At 47.4% G+C, this 19,756-nt stretch overlaps 1 protein-coding gene across 1 annotated transcript; it reads left to right on the forward strand.

Annotated features, from left to right (window-relative positions):
• Positions 1-100: 100 nt before the first annotated feature.
• Positions 101-8,530, forward strand: IL37 (interleukin 37). The gene is made up of 5 exons (XM_024999750.2): positions 101-232; positions 2,406-2,468; positions 5,621-5,740; positions 6,347-6,486; positions 6,914-8,530. The coding sequence occupies exons 1-5, from the start codon at positions 151-153 to the stop codon at positions 7,124-7,126; spliced, it is 618 nt and encodes a 205-aa protein (XP_024855518.1). The 5' UTR covers positions 101-150; the 3' UTR covers positions 7,127-8,530.
• Positions 8,531-19,756: the final 11,226 nt, after the last annotated feature.

The raw sequence follows: 19,756 nt of genomic DNA on the forward strand, positions 1-19,756 counted from the left end.
CAGAGAGCAAGGCCTGCAGCCTGATGGACACTTACGGGCATTCAGCAAGGTCTTCTGGGGTCAGAAGATGCCATTACTAGTTTTCTTCCTGTCCACTCAGGTCCTGCCCTTCATCCCAGCCTCCTGTTGAGTCATTTCCTCACACTGAAAATGTCCGTTTTGGAGGAGAACCCAGGTATGAAAATGGACTGTGAAGACTGGGAAAGAGATGAACCTCAGTGCTCCTCAGAAGGTAAGATTCTTATTTAAAAAATCCACACCAGGGCCAAAGTGTAACTCCTAAAGAGGGACCTTATGAGGTGCTGGGCCCAGACCCAGCTTCTCCCTGTTGACCTTGCCTGGTATGTGAGTTTTGAGAACTTCCTTGGAAAACGAATTAGACAAGAGAAATCCTTGAAGGGGGAATGAGGCTTTGCCCCATATGTCCAGGTGCACCAGATGGTAGCTAAATCTTCACCCAAAGATTTGGGGTGCAAAGTCCTGATTCAACACTTGGATTTTTTTAAAAAAAATTATTTATTTTTGGCTGTACTGGGTCTTCATTACTGCATGGGCTTTTCTCTAGCTGCAGTGAGCAGGGGCTACTCTGTAGTTGTGGTGCATGGTCTTCTCATTGCAGTGGCTTCTCTTGTTGCACAGCACAGGCTCTAGGGCTCTTGGGCTTCAGTAGTTGCAGCACTTGGTCTCGGTAGTTGTGGTACATGGGCTTAGTTGCTCTGCAGCATGGGGGATCTTCCCAGCCTAGTGATTGAACCCATGTCTCCCATACTGGTGGGCAGAGCTATCAGGGAAGCCCCACCACCTGAATGGTTTTGAATCCTCCAAAGACATCTTTTTCCTCCCCATCGGCCCAGGCAGAGGAGAAACCCATGTGATGGAAGGGGTTCTCTGAGTCTGGGCTGGAAAACGGACCCTAGCTCAGGGCTTCTGAGTACCTGCTGGAGGAAGGCACTTGGATAGCGGCTCCACAGGAACAAGAAGGGGAGGCTTTTGACCCAAATGACTGTCTAATGCACAGACCGTGGACAGAGAGGTCTGTAACACACCAGAAACCAAATCCTGGAGTTTTCAACCCACACACAGTGTTCAGAGTTGCAAAACGAAGAATCAGGATGTTGGTCTGGTGGATGTGGACCTGCTAACAGTGACAACAGAGCAGTTTGGCACCAGCCCTGCTCCTGTGACACGGGTGATGTGGAGGCCACCCTGCCCATTCTGTCCCCAAGACAGTGAGGAGCAGACACTGGAAGGCACAGACACCAGATACCATAGTCTCCGAATGCCAGGGAGCTTCAGACTGTGACCTCGAGACCACATCCTGGCTCTGCCTCTGTCTGTTGCTGCACAAGAGGTGAAGGCATGCCTCCTGTTCCCCACACAGAACTGGAGAGGCTTCTGTCTGAGCCACTTCTCCCCACAGCCTTCCCCTCCCACTTCTCGGAAGCCTAGACTGTTAGAGCTGGAGGGACGGATGGGAGGATGATGGTCAAAGTGGAGGGAGGCAGAGCTGTCTCAGATGGCAGAGGAGCAGCAAAGCAAAGATGGGGTAACACCTTCACACCAGAGCACAGGGTTCGGTTTTTCGTCTTCTGGAGAAGGAAATGGCAGCCCACTCCAGTATTCTTGCCTGCAGAATCCTGTGGATGGAGGAGCCAGGTGGGCTGCTGTCTATAGCGTCGCCCAGAGTAGGACATGACTGAAGCGACTTAGCAGCAGCAGCAGCAGTTCTATGTGTTCTCAGTGTGCAAGAGTTGTATGGTTTATGACCAGACACTTTATTCAGGAATTTCTCAAATGATGTTTCATGAAAGAAAATCCTCCAGATGATTCTCAGAGTAATGTGGGCAAGTTATATTATCTCCACTGGAAGAATGCAGTGCATGTGTTTCTAATAAGTATGGGCTCTAGGAAGTTCTGCACTCAGAAACTATCTCCTTTTTAAAAAAATTGTTTATTTTTGGCTGGGCTGGGTCTTCGTTGCTGCGTGCAGGTTTTCTCCAGTTGCAGCAAGCAGGGGCTACTCTTCGTTGCAGCGTGTGGGGTTCTCACTGCGGTGGCTTCTCTTGTTGCAGAGCACGGGCTTTAGAGCATATGGGCTTCAGTAGTTGTGGTGCAAGTGCTTAGCTGCTCTGGACATGGAATCTTCCTGGACCAGGGATCGAATCCATGTCCCCTGCCCTGGCAGGCAGATTCTTATCCATAGCACCATACCAGAAGCCCCCCAACCACTGAAACTAATCTTCACCTCTACCATTTTGGACCAAGGAAGCTATTTATAATGTCATCACTATTTCTCTGCTTCAGTGTTTCTCAAAACACATGCAAAAGAAGTAAGACAGTCAATGGCCCCTGATGGTCCTGAAAATTTCAATTGCCTGTGCTAACCTCCCTGTCTCTGATCCCAGACTCAGTCAGAGATGCCTTGGAGCCAGGCCCCAGCCTCACCTCCATGAGTGCTGCCCATGCAGGTAAGGCCCCTGGGTGAACTGATGAGTGTGGTAAATGGTGAGGGTGTGGATGGAGGATGAGCTGCTGGGCTCTCAGGGGAGTGGAAGAATCAGAGACTGGGGGCACCTCAGGTGCTGGGATGGAGCTGAGGCTTTATTTTCATAGAAGCAAGTCTCAGGAGGGCTGATAACATGTATGGTGTTGATGTATGGCAGAAACCAAGACAATATTGTAAAGCAATTATTTTCCATTAAAAATAAATAAATTTACAAAAAAAAGAAAGATGAGCCCAAGTTGGTTTCTGAGGTGCAGGTAATATGCAGCAGCTGAAGGGCACAAGAGAAGAAAGGTTTTGAGCCTGGTAGTCCCTCTGATCACGGCCAGGAGCCTGAAAACTCTGAAGTCCTTTCTCACTGTGTTTATGAAAATCAGAGACATGGCCAGCAGGGGGCACCCTGGAACCCACACCCCTGAAGGCCATGGTGGCTCGGCTAAGCTAAAACCCTTCTCACAAGCTACCCTGTGAACCTCCCATAACCCCATGAGGAAATGGTTAACATCACCAATTCCATGGGCAGAAACTGAGGAACAGTGGCAGGTTACCTGTGCCAGGTGACACAAACAGAAGTGACACGTGCTGGAATCTAAAGGTTCTACATGACCTTCCCAGGTGGCACTAGTGGTAAAGAATCTGAGTGCCAGTGCAGGAGACACAGATTCAGTCCCTGGGTTGGGAAGATCCCCTGGAGGAGGGCATGGCAACTCCAGTATTCTTGCCTGGGAAATCCTATGGAGAGAGGAGCCTGGTGGGCGACAGTCCATGCAGTCGCAAAGAGTCCGACACTACTAAGTGACTTTCATTTCACTTTTCAGTTTTTTCATAATGTGAGAAACACAAGTTAAGAGGATTCTACCCAAGCTTTGGTGTGAGATGATGGGGGCCCAAGCGAGGGTATGATAGGAGGGAAACAGAAGGAAAAGAAGACTAAATTTAGGAAATACTAAAAAGGTTCGAGAAAATAAAGCCCAGTATTAATGCTAGGAATGCAACTTATATAGTATGTCTGGGTCTCACCCTGGACCAGTTGAATCAGAATCTCAGGGGGCTGGGGCTCGGACAACTATGGTCTTAAAAGATCACCCACCAGGTGATTTCTGCTGTATAGCCAAGACTGAGAACACTGCCTTAGACAGTGACACTCAAAGCCTGGTCCTCAGACCATTAGCATTAACAGCCCTGAAAGGCTGAGTCTGTAGGTTTGATTAACATTTGACACATTGCAAGGCTGAGAGTTAATCTAGTTTAATGATTCTGAATCAACATGCACCCAAACCATGAACTCAGAATGTCCAGGGCCCAGAAATGCTGCCTAGGACATTCTAACCTGAGCAGAGCTGAGAAGCACAGATCTCATCTGCCCCTACACCACTACAGAGCTCCTTAGGGTCTTGCCTGGGCCAGTCATTTTTTTGATCAAATGTCCATGATTTGGGGGGCTCTAGGCCAGGGCTGAGGATGGTGGGTGAATCAGGCAGGGGAATTGCTCCCAGGGGGCTTACAATGATGCAGGGAAATGGGCAAGGACACCAATACCTATGCTTCAGGAATGGGTACAAAGAGCTGTGTGGTCCAGAGAGGAAGTGGGCCCCACAGAGGGGCTTAGGAGGGCTTCCTGGAGGAGGTGGCAGGAGAGCCAGCAGGAGCCCTCCCTACTCATGGGCAGAAGGAGACCAGAAGGACATTCCAAGCTGAGACCAGTCAGGGGCCTCGTGCTGATTGCAGAGGATGAGAACGAGACTTCAGATTTCATTTCTGGTTATAATTGCCTAGGGTGGATAATTATATTACACGGTCACCTGGTTTGGTGGCTACTGTGTTATCACCCTGGACATTTCACAGCCACCTGTCACTGATGGTTGCTGGCCCACGTGTGGGCTCCTGCCCTTAATCCTACAAGGGAAAGCTGGGCCACCTGCTCTGTCCAAGGCCCAGTAGGGAAGACTCCTTGTGTGGCTGCACCTCTAGGCAGGAATGGCCCAAATGTGTCTCTAGGAGCCAGGCCCTGGGAAGTCCCCTGGTATTCTTGTGTCAGGTCCTGACTGTTCAGGGAGGTTCCTCCAAGGCCAGGCACAAACCCTGTAGCTTCTTGTGGGAACCTGGCAATGCCAGCTCAATCTTGTATGAAGCTGTGCTCCTGGGCGCTTCCTACTTCCACATCTCACCTCCTGCTCTGCCACTGTCCGTGCATCGACTAGTAGGGGTTTGTCCCAGCCCAGGCAGTGCTGGTGGTGTGATGCCCACAGTGAGAGGATGCAGGAAAGAGGATTAAGAAGAGTAATGATTCACTAGTACTGAGTGATTTCTGAAGCTGATACCTGGCTAACTCTTATTCATCTCATTAAGCATTTTAATTCTCTCAAGACCCCAGGTAGGCACTGTTACTACCACTTCCCCTCATTTCACATATAAAGAAGTTGTGGTTTAGAGAGATTTAGTAACTTCTAAGTCCTAAAGTATGTCTTCCCTGGTGGCTCAATGGTAAACAACCCACCTGCCAATGCAGGAGGTGTGAGTTCCTTCCCTGGGTCGGGAAGATCCCCCAGTGAAGAAAATGGCAACCCACTCCAGTGTTCTTGCCTGGGAATTCCCTGGACAGAGGAGCCTGGAGGTCTACAGTCCATGGGATGGCAAAGAGTCAGACACTACTTAACGACTAAACAAGTCCTAAAATAGTAAGCAGCAGATCTTGGATTTGAACCCATGTCTCAGAATCAGAGCCCAGATGCTTACATACATGCTAAGTTGCTTGTTTGGAGCAAGGCAGACAGCCTGGGATGGGAGAAATCTTCAGGAGGCTGTGATGGCCAAGTTCACAGGCAGGGTGGGGGGCCAGGACCATCGACCAAGGGCTAGGTGGCTCAGATGGTAAAGAGTCTGCCTGCAGTGCAGCAGACCTGGGTTTGATCCCAGGGTTGGAGGATCCCCTGGAGAAGGGAATGGCAATCTACTCCAGTATTTTTGCTTGGAGAATTCCATGGACAGAGGAGCCTGGTGGGCTACAGTCCATGGGGTCGCAAAGAGTTGGACACGACTGAGGGACACACACAGGGACAGAAGATCGAATTTTTTGTGCTTAGTGTGAAATGTTACTATCTGGTTAATTTGATCTAGGTCCAAGAGTGAAGGCCAACGGCCCAGAGAAATTCACCATCCATGACGGGGATCAAAAAGTTTTGGTCCTGGACTCCAAGACCCTCAGAGCAGTTCCGGATAAGACTTACATACTCCCAGGTGACTCTCAGGGGTGTCGTGTTTTCCATCCCTGCAGTCAGGGGACGGCCTTCCTGTGAAGGGCTCAGCTCCGGCTGCATCACTCCTGCAGCTCCAGATGGTGGAGGGGAGCAGGGTGAAAGGGTCCAGGAACCACTAGGATTGCTAGGAATTAGATGGCAAGTCTGTAATGATGACTAGACTTGAGGGATGTCTTTCTGGGAGGTTTCTCCTTCTGAAAGAAAGACCCAGGCTGTGGAAGAAGGGGCAAATTGACCAGAGTGAATGAGGGGGTCTTTGACCAAGAATCAAGGGCTTCCCTGGCTTCCCTGGTGGCTCAGGTGGTAGAGAATCTGCCTACAACGCATGAGACCTGGGTTTGATCCCTGACTCAGAAAGATACCCTAGAGACAGGATTGGCACCCCACTGCAGTATTCTTGCCTGGAAAATCCCATGGACAGAGGAGCCTGGTGGGCTACAATCCATGGGGTCACAAGGAGTCGGACACAACTGAGCCACTAACAGACATGAAGGGAAAGGTTGTTCACATCTTGCCCAAAACCTCAGAAGACAAGAGGGCCTCTTCCTTATGCCAAAGACTAACCCATTCCTCTATCATTTTCCAGAAATCTTCTTTGTATTAGCCTCCCGTGTGAAGTCAGCTTATGAGAACAAAGGAAGCCCCATTTTTCTGGCCGTCTCAAAAGGCCAGCTGTGTCTCTGCTGTGACACAAACAAAGGACACAAGCCATCCCTGCAGCTGAAGGTGAGGGTTTCAACCAGTTTCCTTTGCCCTCGGCCACCCAAGTGGAAAGTCAAAGTCCTTAATGCCTCTCTGTGCTATGCTGTGCTCAGTTGCTTCAGTCATGCCTGACTCTTTGTGACCCCATGCACTGTAGCCTGCCAGGGTCCTCCGTCCACAGGATTCTCCAGGCAAGGATCTGGAGTGGGTTGCTATGCCCTTTTCCAGGGGATCTTTCCAACTCACAGATCAAACCTGTGTCTCTTGTGTCTCCTGCATGGCAGGCAGATTCTTTACCCAGATGCTCCACAAATTCTAATTTTGTCTAATATAACAGGAGCATCCATCTGCCTGAGAGTATTGAGTGGGAGGATTTACTGCAAGAGCACACACGCTGAGTTTTCTCCATCCCAAAGCCTGTACTGTCTAATTCATCTCTCTTACCTCCTAGAAGAAGAAACTTTCCAAACTGGCTGCCCAGAAGAAAGGGAAATATCTGCCCTTCATCTTTTATCGGAATAAAGTCGGCTCTCGGAATACCTTAGAGTCGGCTGCCCATCCTGGATGGTTTGTCTGCACCTTCCCCAATCCTGGGAAACCAGTCGGAATGACAAAAAGTCACGGAAGAAGGAAACACACTGAGTTTTCATTTCGGCGCATCTAAAAAGCTGAAATGAGCCCCTGTGAAGTCAGTGAATAAGAAACAGCCCCATCAGATGCCTTCCTGCCCTTTCTTCCCTAACTGTGTACCAATGGCAGAAGAACATGGGAGCTACTCATTAACCTCTTTTCGTTTCTTAATAGTGTTATAGCCACGCGTTCCAGGAAACAAACTCACTCAGAAGGACAATGCAGATAGTGCAGGCAGTTTATTACACCAGGGGGCCCAAGGCAGAGTCTCCTTTTAGCTAAGGACCCCGACCAGTTTTGGGGAAAGCCTTATATACCCTAAGTGTACGTGCACAAACCCACCTCCCCAAATTCCCTGACAATCAAAGCTAACCCAGTGATTCATATGCCTTAAGCCTAGATAGTTAACAGTGGACAATTATCAATAGGCCTGTGGTCATACCCCAATAAGCATAATAGAATGCATGATTCTATTTGGTTACACAGATAATTAGGGTATTCTTTTAGTGACGGAGAGCCCCAGGGGCCTGGTTTTCCAGTTGGTATGTCATTTCCATAGTTACTGGGCATATAGCTCAAAGTCCACAGTCCGGCCCAAGATGGAGTCCTGCTTTCAAGATAGAACCTGTTCTGTTTCCTCCTTCATTCCCTCCTCTTGATGCTCTTAACTCATAGTATGAGCATCATTCATAGGGATATATTGCACCCTGGCTCTCCAACCACCAATTTGGGAGAACGACACCAATCTTTGGGTTACAAAGTTCATAATACGTTGTAAAATGCAGGGTCCACAAAGCAGAACCATCAAGGCAACTATAACGATGTTCCACAAATCACCCTTCACCCAAGATAGTGCCGAGAGGCAGCATTAACCTGTGAGTAGGCAGTGCAGCTCTAAGATTCTGTTCTGCATAGGGAAGAGAGGTGGGGAACCAAGAAATATTTTCAAATTAGCTCTTCCAGTTTATCATGGCCTAGGTGGTATGCTTGGTGTGTTTGGCTTACCACAGTGGGTGCCAGCTCCTCGGGTACCAATAATTTTCCACTTGGCAATTCCCACCACCCCTTTTCAGTCTTCATGCCCCTTCCACTTTGGCTAGTTGATTTTGGGCTTCAGTGTATTTTGGAGACTCCAGTGTTAGCTCAGGCATCTCTGCCAATACAAGAGCTTTAGTAGGGGCTTTACTTGTCACCCCCAAGCCCTCGTCTGCTTGTTTAGCGGTTTTATCTGCCAGTCCGTTTCCCCGAGCCTGGGGGGGTATCCTTTTTTGACGTCCTTAGCAGTGTATGACTGCAACCCTTTTTGGGTCCCAGACAGCATCTAATAGGGTCAGAATTTCTTTTTTATTTTTAATGTCCTTTCTGCTGGCTGTCAGAAGACCTCTCTATATAAAGCCCCATGTACATGTAAAGTAGCAAAAACATACCTGGAGTCAGTGTAAATGTTTGTCTTCTTACCTTTTGACAGCTGGAGGGCCCACTGAGCAGACCAGTGTGATGGCAGAGAGCTAGCCTCACCGATGGTTTCTTCCATGACTACTGCATATCCCGACAGTTGTTGTCCTTGTTTTATCAGGCTGGTGCCATTGGTGTACAGGACCCAATGTGGGTCCGGGATTGGCTGGTCTTTCAAGTCAGGTCTGCTGGCATATTCCTTTGCAATCATGTGAGGGCCCACCTTCTCCCACAGGAAGGAGAGTGGCTGGATTCAGGGCCTGACAAGGCTCAATAGTAACATGGGGGTTCTCACATAACAGTCCCTGGTATTGAGTAATCCGGGATGTCGACAGCCACTTATGGGGGTCCCTTCACAGGAGAGTGTTGACCTCATGCAGGACTTTTACAATCAAATCTTGGCCCAAAGTCAGCTTGGTTGTCTCCTGGACCAGTAAGGCAACCACAGCAACTACCCGTAAGCATCCCGGGCACCCAGTGACAACATTGTCCAGCTGATTTGAGAGATAAGCCACGGGTCTGTCCCATGTCCCCATAGTCTGGAACAACACTCCCATAGCCACTTTGTCCTTTTCAGTCGCGTAAAGAGTAAATGGCTTAGCAAGGTCTGGCAGGCCCAAGGCGGGTGCTGACCTAATTGTACTGGGTTTGAGTTCTATTACCTCTGGGACTTGTTTTGCAAGCCTGGGAGGGTTGTCTTCCGCCCCAACCTCAGGGAATTATTGAGTTAACTCTCTCTCTCTCACTCCCTCCATCGACTGTTTAGCCCATCTGGTTTCCCTTCTGGGAGATCGTGCCACCTCCATTCATCTTGAGGGGTTACCGAGAGGAAGAGTAAATAAATGGTTGAGCCCACTCAAAAAAGTGGGTCTTTCGTGGTGGGGAATGGTCACTTATGCCCCCAATTTAGACAACAAGTCTCTTCCCAACATAGGTAGTGGGCATTCAGAGATGTATAAAAATTCATGAGTCATTTGGTATCCCCCCATCTGACATTTTCGGGGTAGGCCTTTGAAACACAAAGCCTGCATTTATCACCGTCTGAGACCCAGCAGCCTCTGGATCTATTGGCATATAAAGTATACAGGCCTCGCACAGTCTTTCATAGAACTTAGAGGGTGATTCGCTTTCCCTTTGAATCACTTCGGAGGATTTTGCCCTACTTATGGGTTTTGGGGCCCCCCCTCTTGAGACCTTGTAAAATAGCAGTCCAATATCTCTCCAGGTGGCCCCTCCCTTCCTCTGTGTTACAGTCCCAATAGGGCCTCTCATGGGGGTGGCTAGTTCTGTCCACCGCTGCAGGTTTGCAGCACCCTCAGGTGCCATTTCTCGTAACCATTTTCTGGCCTCAGTTAGAATCCTGTGTCAGTCCTCAGTGCTGAAGAGGGAGACTAGAAGTTGGATTATGTCATCCCATGTAGGGCAGTGGGTTCGAAAAATAGTCTCCATTAGCTTAATCTGGTAATAATAGGCTATGGGGGGCTGATGGTAGTGGCCGTCTGCCCCCTGAACCGGAGGCTGCTGTAACTCTCTGAGGGGCATTTGTAGCAGGGCCCTTTCCTCTGGCTCCTTAGCAGAATGCAGCCTCTGATTCTGGTGTCTCCTTTCCCTTTCCTGTCAGTACTCACCAGGAGAGGTGGGTACAGCTTGGGCAGTTTAGCTGGAGCCAGATCCTGGAAGTGTTGGCCAAAGGCTTATGCCACCAGGATCAGAGCCTGCCGAGGTGGTGGCTCTATGACCTCCAGGAGAGCTGGCAGAGGAGCAGCAGCTGCTGCAGGAACTTCACCTGGTCTTGGATCGGGCATTAAGGCGGCCTCTGGTCCTGGTGGAGCACTGGGCAGCGGGCACGTCATTATCCCGTATGGGATTGAGGGCTGGGTCATCCTCGTCCAAATCCTGTCAGATCCCAGAGGGAGAAGGGGGATCAGAATCTCTTCATCTGCCAGTCAGCATGGCCGAACCAGAACACCATGTGATCCAAGACTGCTGCTGCTGCTAAGTCGCTTCAGTCATGTCCGACTCTGTGTGACCCCATAGACAGCAGCCCACCAGGCTCCGCCATCCCTGGGATTCTCCAGGCAAGAACACTGGAGTGGGTTGCCATTTCCTTCTCCAATGCATGAAAAGTGAAAAGTGAAAGTGAAGTCGCTCAGTCGTGTCCGACTCTTAGCGACCCCATGGGCTACAGCCTACCAGGCTCCTCCATCCATGGGCTTTTCCAGGCAAGAGTACTGGAGTGGGGTGCCATTGCCTTCTCTGGATCCAAGACTATTTCTCCCTTAAAGTCCATTCTGCCTTGGAGGGCTTGATCAGGTGCGGTTGAAAACACAGATGGGTTAAATATCCCACGGCCTGCCCACGTCCCAGGCCATCTCCAGAAAAGCAAATTCATATTCACTTACATATCCCCCTCCTTCTAGCCTGATAATTCCGAGGGGGTCAAGAATTTCATAGTAGACAGGACACCTCCTGGGGGAGGGTAGAATACGAGCACACAAGGACCAAGTTTCTTCTAAAAATCCCCTGGCCATTGCTTGGTAGTAATTTTCCCCAAGACGGCGTGGACACACCTCCTAAATGACCTTCACAAATTTCCTTCTTAAGCCCTAACACACTCATCAACGTGTGTACCAAGCAATCGCTGCCACCTGCCTATTCCAGGCTCCTGTGGGTCCATGCCCCTTCTAGTCCCTCCCGGGCGGGGGGTGGGGGATCAGGCCCCCTCTTCCTCCCTACCGGGTGGGTTCCTCCTCACCTGAGCACTCAGTTCCCCTGCTGCCGTCCACTACCTGCTAACATGAAAGGTCTGGGCACTGAGAAGCAGAATCCTTCCAGAAAGGCGAGGTGACTTCCCCCCTCTTGAAGACTCAAGCCATAAGGCCTCGGAGTATCCCAAATGGGACTTGCCTCCTCAAAGTGAGGAGTTTCCTGGCCAATGCACCAAATGTTGTAGCCACGCGTTCCGGGAAACAAACTCACTCAGAAGGACAATGCGGATAGTGGAGTGCAGTTTATTATACCGGCGGGCCCAAGGCAGAGTCTCCTCTTAGCCAAGGACCCCGACCAGTTTTTGGGAAAACTTTATATACCCTAAGTGCACGTGCACAAACCCACCTCCCCAAATTCCCTGACAATCAAAGTTAACCCAGTGATTCATATGCCGCAAGCCTAGGTAGTTAACAGTGGACAATTATCAATAGGCCTGTGGTCATACCCCAATAAGCATAATAGAATGTATGATTCTGTTCGGTTACACAGATAATTAGGGTATTTTTTTAGGCGATGGAGAGCCCTGGGGCTCTTCCTTCCGGGATCCTGGTTTTCCAGTTAGTATGTCGTTTCCGTAGATACTAGGCATACAGCTCAAAGTCCACAGTCCGGCCCAAGATGGAGTCCAGCTTTCAAGATAGAACCTGTTCTGTTTCCTCCTTCAATAGCACTATGGGAATTCGTATCTTTAGGTAGAAGGATACAGATATAGAAGGAAGGATTGCTTCATTGTAGAGTTCTCAGGTGAAATAAAGTTCTCTCTGTGCTCTGCTTACCCTGAACCCTCAGACATTTATCAGTGGTGTCATATCACATCGTCTAGCCAGGCAGAGTCTGGACTTGCCGTAGGAAGGAGCAGCTGGCCTAATCCTATGCTCCAGAATCAGTCATTCCTACTGGGAGCTGACGGGTTTCCCAGGTGGCCAATGCGGGTTTGATCCCTGGGTTGTAAAAATCCCCTGGAGTAGGAAATGACAACCTACTCCAATATTCTTGCCTGGGAAGTCCCTGGGAAATCCCAGAGGAGCCTGGCAGGCCACAGTTCAAGGGGTCGCAAGAGTCAGACATGATTTCATGGCTAAACAACAGCAACAATGACAAGTGGGATCTGATAGGCAATGGGGGTGGTGGTGTTGAAGTCCACGGAAGTTGTTTAGTCTGTATCTAGGGCACAGTATGATGGGGAGAAAAGCAACAGCAAGTCACCATCCAGCCAAGTGATAGGTGGAAAAGGGTGTGGTGGGTCTCAGACAAGGAGTAGAGTGACCTAAAATGTGGAAGAGACAGACACAAGGAATCTGGGTCAAGTGACAGCCAGGAGACCAGTTGAGCAACCAGTTGGTGTCTGGGAGTGAGGTACAAATTTCCAGGTAGGAAGGCCAGGGGTCTCCAAACGGAGGAAATAGGCTGCAAGTGTCAGACATTTTTTCTCTCTCTCTTTAGAGGCAGGAGGAAACAAACTAGTGTTACATTCCCCGCCCCCCCCACCCCCCGACTCTATACAAATTTAAAAAGAGGTTTCTCTTAAAATTCTGTGTTGCCCTAATGACAGCTGGCTCCACCTGAACTTAACTTTTCTCAAACCTTGAGCTAACCAATGCATTTTTCTTACGGAAATCATCGTCTTAAGCTATGTTAATGTGCTGTGTATTTACCCAAAACTCTGTCTTCAACTTGGTTCACCTAAAGGCTCAGAACTGACTTGACAAATGTTATACATTGTTCTCCTAATCTACGTTAATGGAACTATATATTTGCATGGAAATCTGCCTTTCTTCAAGATTCAAGTCAATCTATGGCCTGGGATGACTCACCTGGTGCCAAGATTATCTCAAAATGCATCTTGTAGGTGAGGGGCCTGGTGCCATTCTCTGAATTTTTAGACATTTCCTTTCTTTAATTAGCAGACTGCTAGAAACTATATAACATCCAGCTAAAGACTAGCAGGGGGGTACTCTTTCTGCCCGCTTCTGATGTCTATGTCAAAAGCTATCTCTATACTTTTATATTTTAATAAAACATTATTACACAAAAGCTCTGAGTGGTCAAGCTTCGTCTCTGGCCCCAGATTGAATTCTTCTCCTCCAGAGGCCAAGAATCCTGGCATCTTTCTTGGTTCAGCAACAACCTTTCAGGAGGCCTGACAACAAAGGCAAGGTCCCATCACTAAGCTGGGCTCAGATTCCAGTAAAGAGAAGGCTGGTCGACCAGAAAGTCTTGACCTGGAAACCGAGTCGGGGTGGCACAAGGGGTGGGAGATTTGGAAATTAGTTGTCTCCTAGGTATGGTTCTTCAGTTACAAGCAACAATAATTGAAGCAGGCTTGCTTAAGCAGAAAATAAGCTCTAGTAAGCTAGGAGCTTACTAGAAGGATTTGGAGCACACTAGTTTCTCATTGCTGTTTTAACAGATTCCCACAAACACAGTGGTTTAGAACAATATTTCATTGTATATATGTACCACATCTTCTTTATCCATTCATTTGTCGATGGACATTTAGTCTGCTTCCACATCCTGGCTATTGTAAACAATGCCGTAATGAACATTGGGATACATGTGTCTTTTTGTCATGCAGGAGACCCTGGTTCAATCTCTGGGTTGAGAAGATTCCCTGGAGAAGGGAATGGCAACCCACTTCAGTATTCTTGCCTGGAGAATTCCATGGACAGAGGAGCCTGGTGGGCTACAGTCTAAGGGGTGCAAAGAGTCGGACATGACTGAGAGACTAACACTTTCACTTTTCATGCCCAGTAGTGGGACTGCTGAGTCATATTGAAGGAGGAAACAGAACAGGCTGTATCTTGAAAACAGGACTCCATCTTGGGCTGGACTGTGGATTTTGAGCTATATGCCCAGTATCAATGGAAACGACATACCAACTGGAAAACCAGGCCCCTGGAAAGAAGAGCCCCAGGGCTCTCCATCGCCTAAAAAAATACCCTAATTATCTGTGTAACCGAATAGAATCATACATTCTATTATGCTTATTGGGATATGACCACAGGCCTATTGATAATTGTCCACTGTTAACTACCTAGGCTTAAACCATATGATCACAGGTTAACTTTGATTGTGTCTTTCTTTTTCCTTTGTTCAGACTAGTTTCAGGAAACCTTATACACTTAGGGTATATAAGGTTTTCCCAGAAACTGGTTGGGGTCTTTGGCTAAGAGGAAATTCTGCCTTGGGCCTGCCGGTGTAATAGACTGCACTCCACTATCTGCATTGTTCTTCTGAGTGAGTTTGTTTCCCGGAACGCGTGGCTACAACAATATGGTAGTTTCATTCCTAGTTTTTCAAGGAATCTCCATACGCTCTCCATAGTGACTGTATCAATTTACATTCCCACCAAGGTAGTACATCTTAATCAAACTCTCTACAAGATACCTCCTTACATTTCAAAGAGTCAGTGAAGGTCCTTCAAGTCAAATTGAGGAGCTGATCTCAGGTTAAGAGTGTGTGGATGCTGGGCAGGAAGACAAAGCGATGCCTTCCTGAATCCCCTCAAAAGTAACTAGGACTATGACATCACCCCAGTCTGTGAGGGTCAAGGGGGATGAGACCCCAGGAAAGAGCTTTGGCAAGATCAGCTGCTTCTCCTTCTGATCTGAGGATGCTGGTGACCAATACCAGGCCAGCAGGGAAAAAAAAGTATTTGACATTTTCAGCATTTGAAAATGTGTCCATGTGACAGTGATGTTTGGGGACAGGGGAGGGTGTATCTTCTTAACATCATGGAAACTCTTTGCAGCCAAGACACAACTATTCAAATTAATCTTCAAGCCAAGCAGGGCTGTCTCCTAACAGTGGGAATTCTGGCTCCCTTATGGGAGAGAGACAAGCTCAGTGACTGCGGTCTTGAGGAGGTCACATCGTGGACCAAATGGAGACAGGCATAACCCCACTCCATCCTCCTCCCCTGTCGTTTCTACCTGGTGTCAGGTAGCAAGTCGCTGTGGTGCATGTAGTAGGTTGTGTGGGCTTCCAGTGAGGCTGCACGGAGATTACAAACATACCTGCCCCCTGCAGAAGCAGATTCCTGTGTGCTCTGACTTGATTATTGGAAACTCAGGTGATCACACAGGTGTGGTACCCCACTTAGTGCTGTGAGCTGCTCCCCAGGCCATGGCCATCAACCCTCCTTTAGCTAGACTTATGTTTTTTGTCCTTCTAACATATTACACATTAAAAAAAAAAAATAAAGTCTCTCGTTCTTAGCTTTTCTGTCTTATTTTCCCTTCCTTTGTTCTCCCTTCCTTTCCTTCCTTCTCTTTCCTTTCTTTCTCGGTTTCTTTCCTTCACTGCACCAGGCCTTAGTTGCTGCATGTGGGATCTTTATTTGCTCAAACTCCTAGCTGCAGAATGTGGGATCTAGTTACCTGACCAGGGATTGAACCCAGGCCCCCTGCACTTGAAGGTGCAGAGTCTTAGCCAATGGACCACCAGAGAAGTCTCAACATACTATATAATTTGCTTATTTATTATGTTTATTGTGTGGATCTTCCACTAAGATGTAAGTTCCATGAGATCTCTACTCTGTGATGTATACCAGAAACCTGCTTGGCCCTTGTAGACATCTGATGCATTTTTTAATGAATGAAGCAAGGAGGAAGAAAGACGAGAGGATGAAGGAAGAAAGGGAGAGAGGGAAGAGTAGTCATTGAAGTTTGGTCTTATTACTGCAGCTATTATGACTTCTCCTGCAAAGCAAATGCATTTTTTTTTTTTTTTTGAAAACTTTCATAAAATCAGCTAGGGTGATTTGGATTTTATTTTTCTAACTGTCATTGTAATCATGGATCTGGGTATTCATTTGAAAGTTTGGGCCCATACACCTGAGAATCCCAATGTCTTCCTTTCCTAGGACTGTTATAACAAAGTAAAACCACTAGGTGTCTTAAAGCAACAGAACTCTATTCTCAGTTCTGAAAGCTGAAGTGTGAAAGCAAGATGTTGGCCGAGTGGATAAAAGAGAATGAAATTAATGCCATTTGCAGCAGCATGGATGGACCTAGACATTATCGCACTAAATAGGTAAGCCAGAGAAAGACAAATGTCATATGGTATCGCTTATATGTGGAATCAAAAAAAAAGAGATACAAATGGCCTTATACACAAAACAGAAATAGAGGCACAGACATAGAAAACAAACTATGGTTATCTAAGGATAAAGGAGGGTGGGAAGGGTAAATTAAGGGGTTGTGATTAACATATACACACTACTATACATAAAGTAGATAACCAACGAGGACCTATTGTATAGTTCCTATAGGGAACTATACTCAATATTTTGTGATAGCCTATAAAGGAAAAGAATCTGAAAAATAATATATAAATAAAATTGAATGTATATATATAAAACTGAATATATACATGAAACTGAATCACTTTGATGTATACCTGAAATTAACACAGCATTGTAAATCAACTATACTTCAATTAAAAAAAAAATGTTTTAAGAAAAAGATGTTGGCAGGGTGGGTTCCTTCTTTGGCTGTGAATCTTTTCCAATGTCTCTTCTAGTTTCTGGTTTGGTTGGTAAGCCCCAGTGTTTCTTGGTTTGTAGATGTACCCGTTCAGCTTCTGTAGGCACATGGACTTCTTCTCCCTATGTCTTGTGTCTTCCTATCCTCTCTGTGTGTCAGTCTCCAAATTTCCCTTTTCTCATAAGGACAGCAGTCACATTGGATTAAGACACATCCTAAAAACTTTATCTTGATGAGATCTGCAAAGAATCTCTTTCCAAATAATATCACATTCACAGGGCCCAGGGGTCAGGACTTTAACATACATTTTGGAGTATGTTAAATTCATATCCACAATTCAATCCATAACACCCAGCATTTCAGCTGCTCACCTCAAGGCATTCTCTATGCTTGTAAAAGGGTGATCCTATGGCACTGACTCTGCAGCAAGAACAACTGCAGGAGGACCCTGTCCAGGGAGTCCTTCCCAGCTGGTCATTTCTACCACCCTCATCCAAGATCCTGGGCAGGGCAGGGTGAGGGAAAGAGAAAGGTTGTATTGGGGAGAGAAAGAGAAGACCCTTATCCATTCTGCAGTCTTCTTGGGAGTTAGTAACCCAGCACAGAGCATAACGCATAGCCTTAGGAGTGGTGCACCCCAAGCACTTTGGATCCCAGTTGTCCCAATCCATTAAACAAAATTGAGGACCCATCTTGAAATGTGGGCAATAGAACTTTATGAAACTTACATAAAATTAGGAAATTTACAAGGACTAGATAAAATAGGAACTGACACTTTGTAGTTTCTTCTCACATTCCAATAGACTGTCTGGCTCACCCAGACTCTGCTCCTCACCCCAGTCTCTGCAGATACACCTCTAGTGATGGGCTGGCATGTGTTTAACAACAAGTTCTCTGCGGGGTGGAGGGGTAGGGGTGGGAATAGCCGGGAGCTCTGAAACACAGCTCATGCCAGTTTCCAGGATGTAAGGACTCCCAGCACAGCCAATGTATTTATTTACTTATTTATTTCTTGGAGTATAATTGCTTTACAATGTTGTGTTAGTTTTTGCTGTACAACAAAGTAAATCAGCTATATGTGTGTGTGTATATGTGTGTATATATATATATAATATCAGCTATATGTGTACATGTGTATCAGATTTTTTTTTATACATATATCCCCTTCCTCTTGAGCCTTTCTGCCATCCCCCACCCTCCATCCCACTCCTCTAGGTCCTCACAGAGCACTGAGCTGAGCTCCCTGTGACTACTTTAAACTGCCCACATGAAGTCACTGGACATGCCATTAGGAAGGGGTGCTAACAGTGGGCTCTTACAGGCTGAGATGAATTGGCTCCAGCACGAAAGGGCTGCCCGCTTAAGATGTTCATCTGAGAGTCAGGAGTGGTTGGCAAACCATAGCCTGTAGGCAAAAATCCAGCTCTCTGCCTATTTCAAATAGTTGGCTAATACAGTCAGGGTCACTGGTTCCCTATGGCTACCTTCCCTTTACAATAGAGCATGTGGCTGTTCAGTCCGCAAAGCCTAGACTATTTACTTGCTCTCTAGCCCTTTACAGAAAGTTTGTGGACTTCTTCTCTGGAAGGCAAGAGGCCACAGACTGCAGCCTCCAGATATTGACCCCCCCCTCCCGCCACGAGTCATTTTAGAACTTTCTATTTTCCATCAGAGAGCTGCAATGCATAATGGTCTCCATCTCACTCACCAAAGCCTTCATTGCTTTTTACTGCAAAAGTAACATTACTTTTGTTTGCTTGTTTGACTTAGCTCTGCTTCTCTTGGCAGTTTTCAGGAGGAAAATACATTCTAAATTCCACCTAATCAAGGGACCCAAACACTGCCTACCACTTCCCCATGACCCTATTGCAGAAGATGCTTTGTCAGACAAAGCAGCTCTGTGCAGGGGCTCAGGGCAGGATCAGAGGCCAGTTGACCAACGGTAGGAACAGACTCTTTGCCGAATGTGCAGAGGGGACTGCTTGGCTGACTCTCAGGGTCATGCTGATTTCTGGGCTGTGAGGTAGATTTCATAATGCACTGGGTGACTATTTCCTCTGCCTAACACTGGGACGAGGACTGAATGGGAATTATGCTCATTTCACAGAGGAGGAAACATACTCAGAGATAAGTAGCTTGACCAGTCACCCAGATTGTAAATGGCAGATTTTCAGGTGTTCTGACTTCTAGTACAGAGCTGTTTGTGCTTGTGTGCTCAGTCACTCAGTCATGTCCCACTCTTTGGGACCCCACGTATTACAGTCCACCAGACTCCTCTGTCCATGGGACTCTCCAGGCAAGAATACTGGAGTGGGTTGCCATTTTTCACTCCAGGGGAATCTTCCTGACCAGAGATTGAACCCGCTTCTCGTGCCTCTCCTGCATTGGCAGGAAGATTCTTTACCACTGAGCCGCCTGGGAAGCTCAAATACCTTTGCGTTGTCCTTGGGGCTTAAAATGCTCCAATGCTTAAGAATCTCCTCGAAACCTTCTGGTGAACCTTGAAGGCATTATGCTAAGTGAACTACATCAGAGAGACAAAGAAAAGTGATACAATTTATATGCTGATTTTAAAAAAGCCAAACTCTGAGAACCGGAGAAGAGAGTGGTGGTTACCAGGGGCTGGTGGGGTGGGGAAAATGAGGAGATGCTGGTCAAACAGTATGAACTTCCATTTATAAGATTAACACATTCTGGGGATCTAATGTATGTCATGGTGGTTGTAGTTAATAGTATTGTATTATATACTTGACTTGAATTAAAGGGATTCCTTGGTGGCTCAGATGATAAAGAATCTGCTTGCAATGCAGGAAACCTGAGCTCAATCCCTGGATCAGGAAGATCCCCTAGAGAAGGCCATGGCTACCCATTCCAGTATTCTTGCCTGGAGAATTCCATGGACAGAGCAGCCTGGCGGGCTGTAGTCCATGGGGTCACAAAGAGTTGGATGTGAC

The sequence above is a fragment of the Bos taurus genome, chromosome 11 (genome assembly GCF_002263795.3).
Source record: "Bos taurus isolate L1 Dominette 01449 registration number 42190680 breed Hereford chromosome 11, ARS-UCD2.0, whole genome shotgun sequence".
Lineage (NCBI taxonomy): Eukaryota > Metazoa > Chordata > Mammalia > Artiodactyla > Bovidae > Bos > Bos taurus.

Excerpts from the sequence above, each read along its gene's own strand:
- IL37 (XM_024999750.2), top strand. The coding sequence starts at position 151 with ATGTCCGTTTTGGAGGAGAACCCAGGTATGAAAATGGACTGTGAAGAC. Across the intron at positions 233-2,405 it reads ACCTCAGTGCTCCTCAGAAG|ACTCAGTCAGAGATGCCTTG; the intron begins GTAAGATTCTTA and ends CTCTGATCCCAG. Across the intron at positions 6,487-6,913 it reads AGCCATCCCTGCAGCTGAAG|AAGAAGAAACTTTCCAAACT; the intron begins GTGAGGGTTTCA and ends CTTACCTCCTAG.